This window comes from Lipotes vexillifer, unplaced genomic scaffold (assembly GCF_000442215.2).
Source record: "Lipotes vexillifer unplaced genomic scaffold, Lipotes_vexillifer_v1.1 scaffold242, whole genome shotgun sequence".
In the NCBI taxonomy this organism is placed as follows: domain Eukaryota; kingdom Metazoa; phylum Chordata; class Mammalia; order Artiodactyla; family Lipotidae; genus Lipotes; species Lipotes vexillifer.
The window spans coordinates 201042-222711 of NW_006771376.1; the positions used below are offsets into that span (position 1 = coordinate 201042).

The following is a 21670-nucleotide window of genomic DNA, read 5'->3' on the forward strand; positions in this document are numbered from 1 at the left end:
CATTATGATAGTGTCACTCCCCTATGCCAATTTTCCATGCTCCTCATCATCTAGCAAGTAAAATTCACTCTTCTTAGCTGCTGTTCAGTGCTCTTCTGCCTAACTCACCTTTGTAGCCTCATCTGCCTTAAAATCCCTTGCATTCTGGCTGGTTATGTCACTATCCTCATCTCTGCAACTTTGCTCCTCAACTTGCCCTCCATCTGGAATACCAATTTCTTCCATCTTCCCTTGGGATGCTTTTTCTCACCTTTCAAGTTAGGACTGAAATGTCACTGCCATTCCTGTTTGTGGACTTTTACCCTATCTGAATCCTTAGAGCACCTTTCACTTGGCATTAACTGTCGGGTATCATAGGTACCTCTCTTTGTCTTTTTTATTAGATCCTGAGGTCCTAGAAGGATAGATGCTGCCTTACCCATGTCCATAACCCCTGTGGTGACTAACATAGTTATATACTGTAGATATTTAATGGTGCTTTGTTGAGTGAATAAATTACCACTTCTAAATTGTCTATACATTTAGTACCCTTTGAAATGCATGGTTTTAAACATTGTTTTTACATTTTAACTCTATTCGTTTGGTTTACATAGCTTCCATCTTCCATACACAATGCTTCTGATTCGACACAAACTGGACAGATACCCAAATTCTGCTTTGCAAGTGGGGTGGACACATGGAGGGATTGCAGGGTCCACAGTTCTACTCTGGCTGTGTAACCTTATACAAGTTGCTTCTACTATCAGGACATTATTTTGCCTCCATCTATTCAACGGGGGTAAAAATTTCTGTTTTGCTTCTTTAATTTACCACAAGGTTATTGAGAGGATCAATGAAATAACAGGTGTAGAAATGCTTTGTTGATTATCAATCACTCAGGCCTGTCACTGAGTTGCACCTGCTTTTGATTGAGGCACACCTTTCACTGTCGGCAACATCCCACCCGTTTCTACCTTCTTTAAAAGAGAACTTGCCCGTCTGGGAATATGTCTAGTGGGCTGCAGGATGATGAGGAAATAACCCTACTTCCGGAATGGTGGGTGGAACTGGGGCTGTGCTGCGGTGGGGTTCAGGTGAGCAGTGCCACTGTCATCTGAAAGTCTTCTGTGAGGAAGGAAAACACACTTGTTCAGACAGCCTCGAAGAGCCGGCCTAGCCCCAGCACGTAGAAGTTACAGGGAGTCGGCCAGTTTGCCCAAAGGTCTCAGAGCAGCCGGACAATGACCTGGGCGGCCTGAGGGAAGGGGAGGGCCCGAACGAAGCAAAGGCAAGACAAACTACCATTTATAAGCGTCACAGCCCCACGCCAGGATGGAAGTTACCATCCTCACTTTGTCCACCACGACGAGAAGACAGCCAAGGTCCACAGCTACGGCTTTAACCCCAAGAGCACCGCCCCCAACCCCTACTCCCCTCCAACTCTCCCACCCCGCTCCTCCTCACCCCGCTTCCCGTTCGAGTCTCCGGAGCCTGTCCATTGGCTTCCACTCTTGGGGAGGGTGGGCCTTGGGCCACCTCGCTTCCTGATTGGTTAGTTGAGCCGATTGGCAGGCACCAGTGAGCTGCGGCTGCGCTAGCCAGGAGGCCGAACATGGCGGAGGCGGGAAAAGAGCACGCGGGTTTCGGGCTCCCGGGAGGAGATGCGGCACAGTGGCCTCTGCAGCGGTATGCCCGCTTCATGCCCTCGGGCACTGGAGAGCTACCTGGGCCTGGCCAGGAAGCTGGCACAGCCTCTTCCCCAACATGGAAGGTGAGGCCTGAGGGCGGGAAGGCCGGGAGGCTCTCACCCACCGCGGGGAGGGAGGGGAGGCTGTGGCCTGGTACCTGAGTGCCATGCCAAGAGCCACGGCGACAGGAGAGGACTGATAGGGGCGGTTAGCCGACAGCTAACGTAGGAAATACGTATAATGATTGGAACCCAGTGCATTCTCAAAATAATTATGCAAGGGAGTGGTAAACATTCATATATTCGACAGATATTTACAGAGCGTCAGTTATGTTAGATTTTATTCATTGTGCTCGGGGATGTATATCAGTGAACAAGGTATAAATGATCCCTACCCTCGTTTGTTTTTAGTCTAGTGGAGGACATGGTATTTATGCAGATACTGTATAATTATGTAAACTAGTTTCACATCCCTTATGTGGAAGGGAGGGTTGAATAGTCTTTAATCAAGTTGTCTTTCTTCAGGCAGTCAAGCGTCACACAGAAGGACTAAATTTGAATCCTAGCTTTGCCACTGAATTTCTGTGACCTTGGTTTAGCTACTTATTCTCTCTGTACCTTATTTACCTTATCTTAAAATAGGGATAATAATAGTATCTACTTGGTAAGATTGTTGTGAGCACTGATTAAGTTAATATATATAAATCACCTGAAACAGTGCCTCATATAAAGTTATGTAAGGGTTTACTGATATTATCTTTTTTTTTTTTTTGTCCTGGTGATATGTTTTAATGCCATGGGTTGCTGATCATTCACTTCCTTTTGGTCTGGCTTGACTATTGGATGTGGACCCTGGGGTTTTGGATTGTGCATGTGTGTATATGTTGGTGTGGTTTGGGCAGCAGCGGGTAGGAGAAAAGTAAAAGAGAACAGTTATTCCAGATGCAACGTGTGCAGAGGCCCTGCACCTGGAAAACCTCAGCATGTATAATGTGCAGACAGAAAGAGTAAGGCTGGTGCTTAGAGAACAAGGAGACTGATAACATGGAATGAGGTTGTCTGGAGAGGTAGGCAGATGCCTTGTGAACAGTGTCCTAAAACCAATAGGAAGACACTGAAGGATTTTAAGTTGGAGCATTTTCATCTTTGAAAGTTCACTCTGGTTGAAGTGTGGAGATAGAATTGGAGAGGAATATGAGTAGAGTCAGGAAGATCACATAGAATGCTTTTGCAGTGTGGCAGGCAAGAGATGGTAATGACTTAGATGGGAGGGCAGGGGTGGGAGGATGGCAGTAGAGATGGGGAGACCGGGCATGTTAAAGCTATATTTTGGAGGCCAAAATGACAGGACTTGGAGATTGATTGGGTATAAGTGGTGAGAGTAAAGAACTTTTGGGTTTCTGGCAGGATCAAGTGGGTTGGGAAACATTGGAAGAGGAACAGTGAAAGAAAGATCCAAGACTTCAGTTTCAGATGTATTGGGTTTCAATGTGTTTATGCAGCATCCAAGTGGGGATATTGAATGGGTAGTTGGGTATGCTGGTCTAGACTCAGAAGAAACATCTGGGCTGGAGATGTAAATGTGTCATCAACATGAAGGTGACATTTATAGTTATGAGATGATACGAGATTCCAGGACCAAGCCCTAAGGTAGGTCAGGAGGGGACCGACTTCCTAAAGAAGATTGGCAAGGGACAGAGAGTTGGGAGGCACCCAGGAGAAAGCAGGTCCATCAAAGCTACAAAAAGTTACTTCAAGAGGGAGAGAACAATTTTTGTTGAATAATGCCGCAGAGTGAAGGATAATGATGACTAAGGGTGTCCACTGGATTTAGCAACACGAAGTTCCTTAATGGTCTTTACCAAGAGAAGTTTCAGTGGAGTGAAGGGGGTGGAAGCCAGATAGGGGTGGGCTGAAGAGTGACTAGTAGGTGAGGAAGTGTGGCCAATGTGTGTGGACACCTCTTCTGAGAGACTTGGCTGTGAATGTGAGTAGAGACGGGGCATCATGAATTGTTCACCAAATCTAGACTATTAGAGCTAAGACCATTAAAAAAGGCATTAAATACTTAGTTGTACTCTTGTGGAACATGGTATCCTGAGAAATTGTATAGGCTGCAGATGCAAAATGGGGTGAATAAAGAGTTAAATCGAAGAATGACTAATCTATAATAGGATCTTGTAAAAAAAAACTGGGAACGTTTGAGGACATAATTAATTTTTGAAACTGCCCAACAGGTTCCTTGATACCTTCTCTTAACACCCTTTAAACCCTTTCACCTCAGGCATCTTTGTTGGAGGCATGGCCTCAGATGCAACTGGGTAACTATTAGTTTCCTATATTGCAACCCAGAGGCCAGGGACATTGACCATCCTAAGGAACTGTTATTACTTTTTTTCCCCTTTCTTTGCAAAGCTCTTCATAATTGCTTATAAGGAGCGGCACTTCTCAACGTTTTCTGATGTTTGGCATAAAGCCACAGCTACAGTGAAAAGGGATGAGGTTTGGCTTTTGCAGTGCTTTTGAAAACTGAACATTTGTACCTTCCTTTGAATCTGTGCCGAACCATCCTACCTGCTGTGATCAGTTTCAGCCCTGGTCTGTCATTTGGGGAGGGAAAAACGAAAGAGAAAACAAGATTTGTTCTATTTTATGAGTTCTGTGACTATTGTGCAATAGTAGTGATAAAAGATGAGCCATCTAAAGAGCTTCACTAAGTCCCATGTGAATTTCTCATTTTAAAAATATGTGGTACCTGCAGTAAAAAAATATGTGTTAGGTAAAGCATAAAAATATATTATTGTGGAGAATAGAGTCATTCTGGGCTTTTTTTTCTCTAGGGGACTTTTAAGTTCAACCTTGAAATCTATTTTGAGTTTTTTCATTTTTTCCTGAAATTGTGGGGAGAATCTGATTTCCTGGTACTGTTCTATATAGTTGTTTAATTACAGAGAAGACTTTCATCACAGTGGCTACATGCTAAGGCAAAAATGTTGACTTAAGAGAAAAAATGAATAGTACAACAAGTCTAGTACTTCTAAGACTTGAAGTCCTAGTTGAGAGGTAAGGTCAAGTCTAAGACATCTTATATATAGACTATTGAATGTATATATTGATTTATTTGTCTGAGTTGAATTATGAAAAGTTACTATCTGTAGATAAGTTAACCACAATTTGGAAGCAAATACACTTTTTGTAATACTGTCAGAAAAAAAAAGTGTGAAAAAAATCAACAGTTTAGAACTGTGCTACTCAGATGTCAATGTGCATGGAAATCACTTGGGGATATTTTTGAAAAATGCAAATTCTGACTTAGTAGGTCTGGTATGGGCAGTGAAATTCTGTAGTTCTAACCAGCTTCCAGGTGATGCTGATGCTGTTGGTCCAAGGACCAAACTTTGCGAGGCAAGGGTGTAGAAGACCTTGAATGAAATGGGCAGCCCTATAGTAAAATTAATAAAATGAATTTGTGGAGTCATGAGGTAAGGCAATCAGATTCATAATGAATATACAAACATTTTATTAATTTTTATTTTATTAATTTTATTAATTTTATTAATTTAAACCGTCTGTCATTTAAGTGGAATGAGCAAATGAAATACATCTTGAACTTGATGTTAATTCCTTACACCTGTTAGCCCAGCCTTTCTGAAAGGATTATCATAATAACAGATTGGTCCATTTTATGTATTTTATGGCTGAATGTAATTTAGTTTACTAATTTGAGAATAATTTTGAAAGGTGATGTTAATTGCAGGTTGCTTTTATTTATTTATTTTAAATTTATTTAAAATAAATTTTATTTATTTATTTTAAAAACATCTTTATTTATATTTGTAATAGCTTTACAGTAGTGTGTTAGTTTCTGCGGTATAACAAAGTGAATCAGCTATATATACATATATCCCCATATCTCCTCCCTCTTGCGTCTCCCTCCCACCCTCCCTATCCCACCCCTCTAGGTGGACACAGAGCACCAAGCTGATCTCCTTGTGCTATGCGGCTGCTTCCCACTAGCTATCTGTTCTACGTTTGGTAGTGTATATATGTCCATGCCACTCTCTCACTTTGTCCCAGCTTACCCTTCCCCATCCCTGTGTCGTCAAGTCCATTCTCAACGTCTGCGTCTTTATTCCGGTCCTGCCCCTAGGTTCTTCAGAACTTTTTTTTTTTTTTTAGTTTCCATATATAAGTGTTTAGCATATGGTATTTGTTTTTCTCTTTCTGACTTACTTCACTCTGTATGACAGACTCTAGGTCCATCCACCTCACTACAAATAACTCAGTTTTGTTTCTTTTTATGGCTGAGTAATATTCCACTGTATATATGTGCCACAGCTTCTTTATCCATTCATCTGTCGATGGACATTCAGGTTGCTTCCATGTCCTGGCTATTGTAAATAGAGCTGCAGTGAACATTGTGGTACATGACTCTTTTTGAATTATGGTTTTCTCAGGGTATATGCCCAGTAGTGGGATTGCTGGGTCATATGGTAGTTCTATTTTTAGTTTTTTAAGGAACCTCCATACTGTTCTCCATAGTGGCTGTATCAGTTTATATTCCCACCAACAGTATGAGAGGGTTCCCTTCTCTTCACACCCTCTCCAGCATTTATTGTTTGTAGATTTTTTGATGATGGCCATTTTGACTGGTGTGAGGTGAAATTGTAGTTTTGATTTGCATTTCTCTAATGATTAGTGATGTTGAGCATCCTTTCATGTGTTTATTGGCAGTCTGTATATTTTCTTTGGAGAAATGTTTATTTAGGTCTTCGGCCCATTTTTGGATTGGGTTGTTTGTTTTTTTGATATTGAGCTGCATGAGATGCTTGTATATTTTGGAGATTAATCCTTTGTCAGTTGCTTAATTTGCAAATATTTTCTCCCATTCTGAGGGTTGTCTTTTCATCTTGTTTATGGTTTCCTTTGCTGTGCAAAAGCTTTTAAGTTTCATTAGGTCCCACTTGTTTATTTTTGTCTTTATTTCCATTTCTCTAGGAGGTGGGTCAAAAAGGATCTTGCTGTGTTTTATGCCATAGAGTGTTCTGCCTATGTTTTCCTCTAAGAGTTTGATAGTGTCTGGCCTTACATTTAGGTCTTTAATCCATTTTGAGTTTGTTTTTGTGTATGGTGTTAGCAGGTGTTCTAATTTCATTCTTCTACATGTACCTGTCCAGTTTTCCCAGCACGACTTATTGAAGAGGCTGTCTTTTCTCCATTGTGCATTCTTGCCTGCTTTATCAAAGATAAGGTGAACGTTTTTTGTGCATGGGTTTATCTCTGGGCTTTCTATCCTGTTCCACTGATCTATATTTCTGTTTTTGTACCAGTACCATATTGTCTTGATTAGTGTAGCTTTGTAGTATAGTCTGAAGTCAGGGAGCCTGATTCCTCCAGCTCTGTTTTTCTTCCTCAGGATTGCTTTGGCTATTCGGGATCTTTTGTGTTTCTAAACAAATTGTGAAATTTTTGTTCTAGTTCTGTGAAAAAATGCCATTGGTGGTTTGATAGGGATTGCATTGAATCTGTAGATTGCTTTGGGTAGTATAGTCATTTTCACAATGTTGATTCTTCCAATCCAAGAACATGGTATATCTCTCTATCTGTTTGTATCATCTTTAATTTCTTTCATCAGTGTCTTATAGTTTTCTGCATACAGGTCTTCTGTCTCCTTAGGTAGGTTTATTCCTAGGTTTTTATTCTTTTTGTTGCAGTGGTAAATGGGAGTGTTTCCTTAATTTCTCTTTCAGATTTTTCATCATTAGGAAAAATGATGTATAAGAATGCCAGAGATTTCTGTGCATTAATTTTGTATCCTGCAACTTTACCAAATTCATTGATTAGTTCTAGTAGGTTTCTGGTAGCATCTTTAGGATTCTCTATGTATAGTATCATGTTGTCTGCAAACAGTGACAGCTTTACTTCTTCTTTTCCGATTTGGATTCCTTTTATTTCTTTTTATTCTCTGATTGCTGTGGCTAAAACTTCCAAAACTGTGTTGAATAATAGTGGTGAGAGTGGACAACCTTGTCTTCTTCCTGACCTTGGAGGAAATGGTTTCAGTTTTTCACCATTGAGAACGATATTGCCTGTGGGTTTGTCATATATGGCCTTTATTATGTTGAGGTAAGTTCCCTCTATGCCTACTTTCTGGAGGGTTTTTAATCATAAAAGGGTGTTGAATTTTGTCGAAAGCTTTTTCTGCATCTATTGAGATGATCGTATGGTTTTTCTCCTTCAATTTGTTAATATGGTTTATCACATTGATTGATTTGCATATGTTGAAGAATCCTTGCATTCCTGGGATAAACCCCCACTGGGTTTTATCCCAGGATAATTGATCATGGAGTATGATCCTTGATCATGGTGTATGATCCTTTTAATGTGCTGTTGGATTCTGTTTGCTAGTATTTTGTTGAGGATTTTTGCATCTATGTTCATCATTGTTATTGGCTTGTAGTTTTCTTGTGACATCTTTGTCTGGTTTTGGTATCAGGGTGATGGTGGCCTCGTAGAATGAGTTTGGGAGTATTCCTCCCTCCACTATATTTTGGAAGAGTTTGAGAATGATAGGTGTTAGCTCTTCTCTAAATGTTTGATAGAATTTGCCCGTGAAGCCATCTGGTCCTGGGCTTTTGTTTGTTGGAAGATTTTTAATCACAGTCTTAATTTCAGTGCTTATGATTGGTCTGTTTATATTTTCTGTTCCTTCCTGGTTCAGTCTCAGAAGGTTGTGCTTTTCTAAGAATTTGTCCATTTCTTCCAGGTTGTCCATTTTATTGGCATATAGTTGCTTGTAGTGATCGCTCATGATCCTTTGTATTTCCGCAGTGTCAGTTGTTACTTCTCCTTTTTCGCTTCTAATTCTACTGATTTGAGTCTTCTCCCTTTTTTTCTTGATGAGTCTGGCTAATGGTTTATCAATTTCGTTTCTCTTCTGAAAGAACCAGCTTTTAGTTTTATTGATCTTTGGTGTTGTTTTCCTTCATTTCTTTTTCACTTATTTCTGATCTGATCTTTATGATTTCTTTCCTTCTGCTAACTTCGGTGTCTTTTTGTTCTTCTTTCTCTAATTGCTTTAGGTGTAAGGTTAGGTTGTTTATTTGAGATGTTTGTTTCTTGAGGTAGGATTGTATTGCTATAAACTTCCCTCTTAGAACTGCTTTTGCTGCATTGCATAGGTTCTGTGTTGTTGTGTTTTCATTGTCATTTGTTTCCAAGTATTTTTTGATTTCCTCTTTGAGTTCTTCAGTGATCTCTTGGTTATTTAGTAGTGTATTGTTTAGCCTCTATGTGTTTGTATTTTTTACAGATTTTTTCCTGTAATTGATATCTAGTCTCATAGCATTGTGGTCAGAAAAGATACTTGATACAATTTCAGTTTTCTTAAATTTACCAAGGCTTGATTTGTGACCCAAGATATGATCTATCCTGGAGAATGTTCCATGAGCACTGAGAAGAAAGTATAATCTGCTGTTTTGGGATGGAATGTCCTATAAATATCAATTAAGTCCATCTTGTTTAATGTATCATTTAAAGCTTGTGTTTCCTTATTTATTTTCATTTTGGATGATCTGTCCATTGGTGAAAGTGGGGTGTTAAAGTCCCCTACTATTATTGTGTTACTGTCAGTTCCCCCTTTTATGGCATTTGCCTTATGTATTGAGGTGTTCCTTTGTTGGGTACATAAATATTTACAATTGTTATATTTTTTTCTTGGATTGATCCCTTGATCATTATGTAGTGTCCTTCTTTGTCTCTTGTAGTAGTGTTTAATTTAAAGTCTATTTTGTCTGATATGAGAATTGCTACTCCAGCTTTCTTTTGATTTCCATTTGCATGGAATATCTTTTTCCATCCTCTCCCTTTCAGTCTGTATGTGTCCCTAGGTCTGAAGTGGGTCTCTTGTAGACAGCATATATACGGGTCTTGTTTTTGTATCCATTCAGCCAGTCTATGTCTTTTGGTTGGAGCATTTAAACCATTTACATTTAAGGTAGTTATTGATATGTATGTTCCTATTACCATTTTCTTAATTATTTTGGGTTTGTTATTGTGAGTCTTTTCCTTGTCTTGTGTTTCCTGCCTAGAGAAGTTCCTTTAGCATTTGCTGTAGAGCTGGTTTGGTGGTGCTGAATTCTCTTAGCTTTTGCTTGTCTGTAAAGGTTTTAATTTCTCTGTTTAATCTGAATGAGATCCTTGCTGGGTAGAGTAATATTGGCTTGCAAAGTTTCTGCTGAAAGATCAGCTGTTAACCTTATGGGAATTCCCTTGTATGTTAATTGTTGCATTTCCCTTGTTGCTTTTAATATTTTTTCTTCGTATTTAATTTTTGATAGTTTGATTAATATGTGTCTTGACATGTTTCTCCTTGGATTTATCTTGTATGGGACTCTGTGCGCTTCCTGGACGTGATTGACTATTTCCTTACCCATTTTAGGGAAGTTTTCAACTATAATCTCTTCAAATATTTTCTGAGTCCCTTTTTTTTCTCTTCTTCTGGGACCCCTATAATTCGAATGTTGGTGTGTTTAATGTTGTCCCAGAGGTCTCTGAGATTGTCCTCAATTCTTTTCATTCTTTTTTCTTTATTCTGCTCTATGGTAGTTATTTCCACTATTTTATCTTCCAGGTCACTTATCCGTTCTTCTGCCTCAGTTATTCTGCTACTGATTCCTTCTAGAGAATTTTAAATTTCATTTATTGTGTTGTTCATCATAGTTTGTTTGCTCTTTGGTTCTTCTAGGTCCTTGTTAAACGTTTCTTGTATTTTCTCCATTCTATTTCCAAGATTTTGGATCATCTTTACTATCATTACTCTGAATTCTTTTTCAGGTAGACTGCCTATTTACTCTTCATTTGTTTGGTCTGGTGGGTTTTTACCTTGCTCCTTCATCTGCTGTGTGTTTCTGTGTCTTCTCATTTTGCTTAACTTACTATGTTTGGGGGCTCCTTTTTTGCAGGCTGCAGGTTCGTAGTTCCCGTTGTTTTTGTTGTCTGCTCCCAGTATGTAAGGTTGGTTCAGTGGGTTGTGTAGGCTTCCTGTTGGAGGGGATTGGTGCCTGTGTTCTGGTGGGTGAGTCTGGATCTTGTCTTTCTGGTGGACAGGACCACGTCCGGTGGTGTGTTTTGGGGTGTCTGTGAACTTATTATGATTTTAGGCAGCCTCTCTGCTAATGGGTGGGTTTGTGTTCCTGTCTTGCTAGTTGTTTGACATAGGTTGTCCAGAACTGTAGCTTGCTGGTCATTGAGTGGAGCTGGGTCTTAGCATTGAGATGGAGATCTCTCGGAGAGCTTTCGCCGTTTGATATTACGTGGGGCTGGGAGGTCTCTGGTGGACCAATGTCCTGAACTCGGTTCTCCCACCTGAGAGGCTGAGGCCTGACACCCGGGCAGAGCACCAAGACCCGGTCAGCCACATGGCTCAGGAGAAAAGGGAGAAAAAGAAAGAGAGAGAGAGAGAAAATAAAATAAAGTTATTAAAATAGAAAAAATTATTAAAAATAGAAAAGGAATAAATAAAGAGAAAGAAGAGAGCAGTCAAACCAAAAAACAAATCCATGAATGATAAAAGCACTAAAAACTATACTTAAAAAAAAAACAAAAACAAAAGCAAAAAATGGACAGTAAGAACCCTAGGACAGATGGCAAAAGCAAAGCTATACAGACAAAATCACACAAAGAAGCATACATATACACACTCATAAAAAGAAAAAAATATATATATGTAAAAACAATTAAAAGAGGAAGAGAGAAACCAAATCAATAAGCAAATCTACCAATGATAATAAGCGCTAGATACTAAACTAACATAAAACCAGAAACAAATTAGATGCAGAAAACAAACCCCAAGTCTACAGTTGCTCCCAAAGTCCACCGCCTCAATGTTGGGATGATTCGTTGTCTGTTGAGGTATTTCAGAGATGCAGGGTACATCAAGTTGATTGTGGAGAATTAATGCGCTGCTCCTGAGGCTGCTGGGAGAAATTTCCCTTTCTCTTCTTGTTCACACAGCTCCTGGTGTTTAGCTTTGGATTTAGCCCTGCCTCTGCATGTAGATCGCCTGACGGCATCTTTTGGGAAGTCTGAGGTCTTCTGCCAGTGTTCAGTAGGTGTTCTGTAGGAGTTGTTCCACATGTAGATGTATTTTTGATGTATTTGTGGGGAGGAAGGTGATCTCCACGTCTTACTCCTCCGCCATCTCGAAGGCACCCCCGCAGATTGCTTTTCAGTTAAAGTTTTACCACGTTTTTCAGATTCCAAGGATTTCTCAGACATGCCCTAATTGGTTGAACCTGACAACTTCTTATTTTTTTCCTTTCAAAGGGAAAAAAATCCTTTAAGTTCTATAGAAGGAACTTAAAATAATTGCCCTACTTAGAAATTAAGAAATACAAAATGAAGTTTGTACTTGAACTATTAAATGCAGGTTCAACATAAGATATACTTTGGGTCCTCTTAACAGTGTCCTTTTTTTCTTTATATTCCTTGTGCCTACATATTACCTAGCATATGATAGGTGCTCAGTAAATGTCTGAGTGTGTGGTAACTTTTCTTATGATAGTGTGCTAATTATGATGTGATAGCTACTATTTATTGTTTACTTCAGGATATTTCTTATAGCAGCCCTATGAAGTAAATATTATTATCCCCTTTTATAGATAAGGGAACTAAAACTCAGAGAGGTTCAGTGGCTTGCCCAGGAACACAGATAAGTTAAGAGAGAATTCAGACCCTGTTTTTCATGCCTCTTAAAGCTTGTTCCTTTAACCACTATGCTGTTTGTCTTAGAAGTGTTAATATTTCATTTGGGGAATAGCAGTTCAGTTATGTAGATGAGGACTTTTGAGATTCACACACAGGGTGAAAATGATAAAAATGATTGTAACATTTTTTTTAAGGAAAATTTAAGATTCAGTAAAAGCCCAAGAAAATTATTTTTGAAAATAGTAAAGTAGTAGTTCTTCTTTGCATACCTGGTAATTTTTGATTGGATGCCCGATATGAATTTTACCCTGTTGGGTGCAGGATATTTTTGGATTCCTATAAATATTCTTGAGCTTTTTGCTGGGATAAGTTATTTGGAAACAGATTAATCCTTTCAGGTCTTGCTTGAGCTTTGTCAGGTGGGAGCAGAGCAGCATTTGATCTAGGGGTCATTTTTTCCCGCTCCTGAGGCAAAATTCTTCAGCATACATACTCTACCCAGTGTCCTTAAATTATGAGGTTTCTCACTCTGGCTGATAAGAACAGACCCTATTCTCTGCCCTGTGTAAGCGCTCAGGATTGTTCCTTTAAGTCCTTTCAGGTGTTTTTTTGCCCAGCCTCTGGTCATTTGCTCACACATGTGTGTATGCTCAAGATTTGAGGAGGGATCTCTCTTGGTACAGCTCTCTCTTCTCCGGTATTCTGGCTTGCAAACTCTAGCCACTCTGACCTACCTGGACTTGGCAGCTCTCTCCCCTCTACTCAGGGACAGCTCACCAGGTTCTGTGCTCCTTCTTCTTGTACTTTGGCCTGGAAACTTTCCCCAAGAAGTAACTAGGGCAACGGTAAGGCTCACCTCCTTTGTTTCTTGTTATTTCTCAGGAATCATGTCCTTTATTACTTGATATCCAGTGTCTTGAAAACTGTTGTTTCCTCTAATTTGTCCAGTTTTTAGCTGTTTCAGGCAGGAAGGCAAGTTTGGTCCCTGTTACATTATGTTGGCCAGAAGTGGAAGTCCATAGTGGGTCATTTAATCCTGTCCCATTTTGTCATTTTCCACTTCAGTTCGTCAATTCAACAAAAATTATTAAATTATCTATTTGGTACTTGGCATTTAGTTAGGCACTGGAGAAGCTATGGAACTGTCCTTGTGTTTCATCACAATCTTAAAATATTGGGGCACTTGAGCACAGGATTACAAAAATATGTAGGGTCTGATCACTAGAGTGGTGTTTCTCGAAGTGTAGTAGGCAGACTAGTTTCCACAGTCCCTTCGGGGTGCTTATTGAAGCTGCAGATTCGTGGTTCTTGTGCTAGACCTAATGAATCAGAATGTCTGAGGGTAACTGTCTAGGTGATTCTTTTGTACTGCAATCTGTCTTCATGCCCCAATTCTGAAGGAAAGGTGGGGAGAGGGAACAACTGACAAAGTAATACTGATACTATTTAATGATTTATGATTTATGAAGTATTTTCATAAACCTCTTCACACTAATTCTCACATTTAATAGCTCTATTTAGATCTAATTACCATTTTATATACAAGAAGCTTATGCCTGGCTAGGTTAAACAGCTTGCCAAAGGTTTACATAGGAGTGGAAGAACTGATTCTAAAAGTCTTGTCTTCCTCAAGCCATTCTGCTGTACACTGCTGCTACTGACAGTGGTATCTTCTCTTATGAAGATGTACAGGTGTCAAGAGTTACTATTCTTTCATGCAGCTTGCTTTTTTAAAGAGTTAACAGGTTATGTTGCTTTATTGATTAGGATTAAGATTGGCTCTGAGTAATAGAAAATGCAAAATAACAGTGGATTAAATAAGATGCAAGTTTATTATTCACATAACAGTACAGGGCTGGTATGACACTCCACAGTGTCAGGAAATGAGGATCCTTCTATTTTGTTCCTCTGCCATGCACGGCCGTGGTCTCATAGTCCAAGATAGAATTGATATTCTAGACAGCCTGGTGGAGGAAAGGATGAAGAAATAGACAAAAGATTCACACCTGCTGTCCCCTAAGGAAGTTTCTGGTAAGTTGCCACATGAGACCTCCTCCTGTAGTCAGAACTTAGAGCTGTGGTCATCTTAACTGTATGGACAGCTGGCATATGTAGTCTGAATTCCACGAGATCATGTGTCCAGCTAAAAATCAGGGGTTCTATTACCATATAAGAAAGAAAATGGTTATTGGAGAACAAGAGAACCAGTCTCTTCTGAATCTGGAGACTGCTAAGAAATGAAGGCTTATTCCTGGGGGCCCTGGTTGGAATTCAAAAGGCATTTCTAATAACAATAGCAACAAACAAAAAAACTTATTTAGTATATAATTACTATATGTCAGTACCTAGAATGGTGATTGGCAGATATCCCCCAAATATTTATTGAATGAATGAATCAAGGTCAGGTATTCTGGTAAGTATCTGATTTTGCATTATGTCATTTAATCTTTCTGATGACCCCATAATGTAGTTATTACTATTTTTATTTTTAAGTATACTTCTAAGTCGCAAAACAAGGATTTGATCCTAAATCCATCTGATTCCAGATAATGTCTTTTTTAAAGCAGTAGTCATTGGTGGTGTTCATCAGATATACTAAGATTGCATATCCCTGGCCTCTTTGAAGTTATGTGTCATGTGACTGGTTTTGGCCAGTGAAATGTGAGCAGAAATGACCTATGTCATGGACAGGAGCTTTAGGAGCCAGTGTATGATTCTTGTCATCTTTCTCTTTGCTACAGTGTTGCAGGTATCTGCTGCTCTGTCAGCTTAGGTCCTATTGTGAGAAAGATGGGCAGTGTGAGGTAGAGTGGGAAGACAGGTAGAAGGAGGATGCATAGGTAGTGTGAGTGAGAAATAAAACCTTTGCTTTGGGGGGTTGTTAATTTCTACAGCATAGTCTAGCCTACACCTGACTGATATAGAAATAATTTTTATAATTGTTGTTATGTTTAATTGAATTATATGTCACATACAGTGACATATTGTAGATTGCTTAGGCTTTTGAGGAAGAACCTTCTAACAGATGTTCTAACATTTTTTTTCTATGACAAAATTTTTTTTCCAAAGCACCAGATTATAAATGCATATTTCCAACTCTTTTCTCCTTCAGTAAACAAAAGGTTCATTTTATTGTGTAACAGACATAGTTTTCATAGAGGCTATGCCTTGTTTGCATAACATGATTTAAGGTAGAATTTCTCTAGACAAATAATAGTGAAGTTTTTGTTTTCAGTTTAGTTGTTGAAGGAGGCTAAGAACTTATAGTTTAAAATGAGGCCTGAGAAAATTAAAATTCATTCATGTTTAAGATTGTTCCCTGCCTACCGTGTGCTGGACACTATTCAGGGCTCTGTTTAGAGACGATTAAGGCATCACCATTGGAAGATCTAGTCAGTTAAGCTCAAGTAGCTGCTCATTTGGAATCTAGGGTGCTTTTCACCTAAAAAATGACAACATGGCATCTGAGAAATAAATTAGAGTGTTTCTTGAACTCAGATTTAGAAATACAGTTTGGATATTGAAACTGTTATGGGCGTAAGTGAACCTTGTTTGTGAATAAGTAGAAGAGAGTGATTATGAAGATAGCAAGGCAGGTGGCAGGTATGAGTGTTGCAGTGACCTAGGGTAGGTGTGCCAATGGGAGGTACCACTTTCTGGTATACTTGGTGATTTTCATAGGATTTATTAGTTTGGGAGATTTTTAAACGTATTGGAGAAATGTCTTAGGACTCTGTTTTATAGAAAGAACAATAACCAGAGGAGCCTTGATTGGTAATCAGGGCATAAAGAACTTATTCCTCTGTTGCATGGGAGGTATTTTGAGTAAATATATTTTGCTTATGGCTACTAATCAAGTTGATCAAGTTAACTCCAATAGCTAGGTTTAAAAGGATTAGATAATTTCACAATTATTAATCTTATTTGGATATATGTGGTAAAAGAAGGGGAATCACATCTCATGCTCTGGTGCATGAGATGATATTTTTAGATTCTAAAGAAAGAACAGATTCCCCAGGTATATATAATTACTATTTTTTTTCGCTTTGGGTGTTATACTCTTATAATTGTGTTTATTATTGTTGTTACTGTTAACACTTTGCATTTCTGTGAAACATCAAAAGCAAAATACTGAGTTTTACAGTTTGGTAGTGGGTATGTAGCAGGGCCACTTTCATTAGCATAATATGTCCTACAAGTTTGTTGAAATAATTTATGAGGCTCTTTAGCTACTAGGAGTAAGTGAGGAGGCAGCTAATAGCCTACTTAACAATTTTGCACATTTTTCATATTTTATGATGAATAAATCAGCAATTTGGGCCAATATATAGAGCGCTGACACTTTCTGAGGTGTCTTAAAAGCAGGAAAAAACTCAAGTACATAATTTATCATATCTGACAAATAACACTATTTTAGCCTTTCATGTAGGTATAAGTTACTTTAAGGTAAGTACATTTGAAATACTTTTCTATATTTTCATATATTTCTTTTAACCTTTTTCCTAATTAATTTTAGATTAGTCCTATAGTACATACAGTCTTGCACAAATACATGAATATAAAATAGAAGGCTCTCTGATCATTTAACCAGTGTATAAGCTGTGCCTGAAAAGCTGTGCCTGTATAAGCTTGTGATAGGCAGGCTGTGTATCTCAGTGTGTGCTACTGTGTTGATGGCAAAATACTACAATAGCCAGAGCTCAGGTTGATGTAAATCTTTCCCCAGTTTTATTGAGGTATAATTGATGTTTGACATTGTATAAGTTTAAAAAGTACAACATAATGATTTGATAAATGTATATATTGAAAAATGCCACAATAAGTTTAGTTAACCATCCGTCACCTCACATAGTTACAAATTTTTTTCCCTTGTGATAACTTTTAAAATTTACTGTCAGCAACTTTCAAATATACAATACAATATTGTTAGCTATAATCATGATGTTGTACATTACATCTCCAGAACTTATTTATCATACAACTGGAAGTTTGTACCTTTTGACCACCTCCACCCATTTTGCCCACCCCCACCTCTGTTTTCCACCAATCTGTCCTGTTGCTCTGAATTTGTTTTTTCTTTAATTCCACATATGAGTGAGATCATCCAGTATTTGTTTTTCTCTGACTTATTTCACTTAGTATAATGCCCTCAGGGTTCATTCATGTTGTCACAAATGGCAAGATTTCCTTGTTTTTTTTTAATGACCCAATAATATTCCATTGTGTGTTTGTGTGTGTGTGTGTGTGTGTGTGTGTACATAACATATTTTCTTTATCCATTCATCTGTTGATGGACACTTAGATTATTTCCCTTTCTTGGCTATTGTAAATAATGCTGCGGTGAACATGGGGGTACAGGTATCTCTTTGAAATAGTGATTTTATTTCCTTATGGTGTATACCCAGAAGTGGAATTGCTGGGCCATATGGTAGTTCTACTTTTAACTCTTTTTTAGGAAACTCAATACTGTTTTCCGTAGTGGCTGAACCAGTTTACATTCCACCAGCAGTGCACAAGGGTTCCCTTTTCTTTACATCCTTACCAGCAATTGTTACCTCTTGTCTTTTTGATAATAGCCATTCTGACAAACGTGAGATGATATCTCATTGTGGTTTAGATTTGTATTTCTCTGATGATTAGTGATGTTGAGCACCAGTTCATGTACCTGTTGGCCATTTGAACATGTTCTTTAGAAATATGTCTTTTTGGGCTTCCCTGGTGGCGCAGTGGTTGGGAGTCTGCCTGCCGATGTGGGGGACGAGGGTTCGTGCCCCGGTCCAGGAGGATCCCACGTGCCGCGGAGCGGCTGGGCCCGTGAGCCATGGCCAATGAGCCTGCGCATCCGGAGCCTGTGATCCACAGCGGGAGAGGCCACAGCAGTGAGAGGCCCACGTACCGCAAAAAAAAAAAAAAAAAAAAAAGAAGAAATATGTCTTTTTAGGTCCTTTGCCCATTTTTAAATTGGATTATTTGGTTTTTGCTGTTGATTTGTATGAGTTCCTTATATTTTTTAAATATTAACCCCATATAAGATAGGTGGTTTGCAAATATTTTTATCCATTCCATAGCTTTTCATTTTGTTGATCATTTCCTTTGATGTGCAGAAGCTTGTTGGTTTGATGTAGTCTGCTTGTTTATTTTTGCTTTTGTTGCTTGTGCTTTAGGTGTTATATCCAAAAAAAAAATCATTGCTGAGACCATTGTCAGGGAGCTTTTTCCCTTTGTTTTCTTCTAGAAGTTTTATGGTATCAGGTCTTACATTTAAGTCTTTAATTCATTTTGAGTTAAATTTCTGAGTGATGTAAGATAGGGATCTAGTTTCATTCTTTTGCATGTGAATATCCAATTTTCCCAGTACCATTTATTGAAGAGACTGTCTCTTCTCCATTGAATATTCTTGGCTCCCTTGTCAAATATTAGTTGATTTGTATATACATGGGTTTATTTCTGGGTTCTCTATTCTGTTCCATTGGTTTATGTGTCTATTCTTTTGCCAGTACCATAATACTGTTTTGATGACTTAAATCTTAAGCAACATTTAGGTTAGCAACTAGAAAGAAGATATGAATGTGGTATATGTTCTGACACCTTAAAATAATCTTTTTATTTGAAGACTTTGTCGTTAAAAATAACTTTTTTTGAGTTTTTTATATTGTACTAATGTGAACATTCCAGTAAAATGCTAAATTATCACCCATTAAATATATTTCCCAAGAGCCAGAAATAAGTAATTTTTTTTCTCAGCTTCTTGGATTATATTAGGCATTATGATGTTTGGAATTTCTCAGAAGAGTTAGGATATTTCATGTAGCATCCTTTGTAGTAAGCTGGATGCTTTTTTTACCCTTGCTTCTACTTAGTCAACAAAAAAGCCTTATGTAAAACTTTTTGATTGTGCTTGAATTTCTATATAATAAAGGTAGACAGAACATACAGTAAACCCACATATACATATCAGCAGCTTCAACAATTACCAACTCATGGCCAGTCTGGCTTCGTTGCTACCCTATCCATGTCCATCATGTTACTTATTATTATTTTTTTTGTGTGGTACGCGGGCCTCTCACTGTTGTGGCCTCTCCCGTCGCGGAGCACAGGCTCCGGACGCGCAGGCTCAGTGGCCATGGCTCACAGGCCCAGCCGCTCCGCGGCATGTGGGATCTTCCTGGACCGGGGCATGAACCCGTGTCCCCTGCATCGGCAGGTGGACTCTCAACCACTGCACCACCAGGGAAGCCCCTGTCATGTTATTTTGAAGCAAATTACGGCCATCATACCATTTCATCAGCTATTTCAGTTGGTATCTCTAAAAGATAAGAACTTAAAAAAACAATCGTAATATCATTTTCACCCTAAAAATATAATGGTTCCTTAATATCATCAAATAGTCAGTGCTCAAATTTCTAATAGTCTCATAAGTTTCATAATTCTTTTAAACAGGACCATACGTGGATGATTGATTAGTATTTCTTTTATTCTTTAAGGTTTCTTCTATGTGATCCACCTCTCTTCTTTCCTTGCAATTTATTCGCTGAAGAAACCGAGTTCTGAAGAATTTCTTACAGTATGATTTTGCTGACTGCATCTCTGTGGTGCAGTTAACGTGATCCTTTGTCCTCTGTATTTCTTGTGAATTGATAACTGAATCTAGAGGCTTGATCAAGTTCAGGTTGAGTTTTTTGTTCTTGTTTTTGGGGTTTTTTGGCCAGACTGCTTAGTAGGTGGTTTAGTCTTCTTCCCATTGGAAGTGTGTAATGCCTATTTATCTCTCCGGGGAGTTGCCGCTATTGAAACACAATGCCTAGAGCCATTAATTAATTAGGAGTTGCAAAAATGTTGATATTCTAATTTTATCACTTTTCTTAATTTATTATCTGCAATATCAAATATTTTATATTCTTTACAAAAGTAAAGAAATATTTCCTCATATCCACTAGAGTTTACCTGGAGGTCAGTTTGTATAGGAGAGGTAAGATAAATGCTTGATTCTTTGCCTTCATTTACTAAAATAAAATATGAGTTTGTTCTCCAGAATCTTCTGGTGTTGGAGAGTGACTTTTTTTTAAGACTGGAAGCTTTTAAGATCTTTATTCTTTAAATTTAGAAATTTTATCAGGGTGTGTCTAGTTGTTGATTCCCCCCTCCCCCCATCAAAGCCTGGAACTCGAACCCTTCCATCTTCTGTCTCATATCTCTGCAGTTGTGGAATAGTTGTTCTGCTATCTGTTTAATCATTGCCTTTGCTCTGTTTCTCCCCTTCCACTTTAGCTCCTGTTAACATTTGTTCTCCTGGGTCTGAGTCTTTGCTCCACATTATCTTGTACACGTGATTTCTACTTTGTAGTTATGCTCTGTGTTTCTGAATATTTCTCCTACGTGATCTTTCAGACCATTAATTTGGTCTCCCGTTCTTCAGTTAAGCTATTGAATTTTTATATGTTTTTAGCTCCAAGTCTCCTTAAGTGTTCTTAATAATAATTATTATTGGGACTTCCTTGGTGGTCCAGTGGTAAAGAATCTGCCTTCCAACGCAGGGGACGTGGGTTCCATCCCTGGTTGGGGAACTAAGATCCCACATGCCGCGAGGCAACTAAGCCTACGTGCCACAACTATTCAGCTCGCGCACCTCAACGAGAGAGCCCGCGTGCCACAAACTACAGAGCCCACGTGTCCTGGAGCCTGTACGCCACAACTAGAGAGAGAAAACTCACATGCCACAACTGGAGAGAAGCCGGCACGCCGCAACTAGAGAGAAACCCCAACAGACCACACCGTAACGAGAAAGATCCCGCGTGCCTCAACAGAGATCCTGTGTGCCGCAACTAAGACCGGACGCAGGCAAAAAAAATAAGGAAAATAAACAAATAAATATTAAAAAAAGAACTAAAATAATAACAATAATAATAATTATTATTATTTTTTGGCTCAAGCTGATGTTGATCTCCTCTGGCAGTTTTGTTCTTCTAGGAGCCACCTGTTCTGGGATTTCTGTTTGTTCTTTATTGCTTTAGCCTATTTGGTATGTTGTCGTTTTCCTTTAACTTATGCCTCTTCTTACTTTTGGGGCTCAAGTCCAACATACCTTAAGTGTTAAGTGTTGGGAGGTGCATGAGTCTCAGCCTTCTAGGTCTTCTGTAGAAGAGTAGAAAGGACTCAGCTAAGTAAGTTTCCCAGCTCCACTGTGACTCCTTAGACGCTGGGAGACCAGTAGGAATTTCAGAATACACAGGCTGGTCTTCTTGGGGGCGGGGGGATGACCAATTTCTACGGGTTAGGCTCTCCCAAGAACTGGGGCAT

At 38.8% G+C, this 21670-nt stretch overlaps 1 protein-coding gene across 1 annotated transcript in view; it reads left to right on the forward strand.

Moving 5' to 3' along the window:
* The first annotated feature begins 1591 nt into the window (after positions 1-1591).
* REC114 (REC114 meiotic recombination protein) overlaps positions 1592-21670 on the forward strand; it is a 102876-nt gene continuing 82797 nt past the window's right edge. Inside the window, exon 1 of the mRNA XM_007446713.1 lies at positions 1592-1750. Coding sequence (XP_007446775.1) covers positions 1592-1750 — 159 coding nt within the window. The remainder of the gene's footprint in view (positions 1751-21670) is intronic.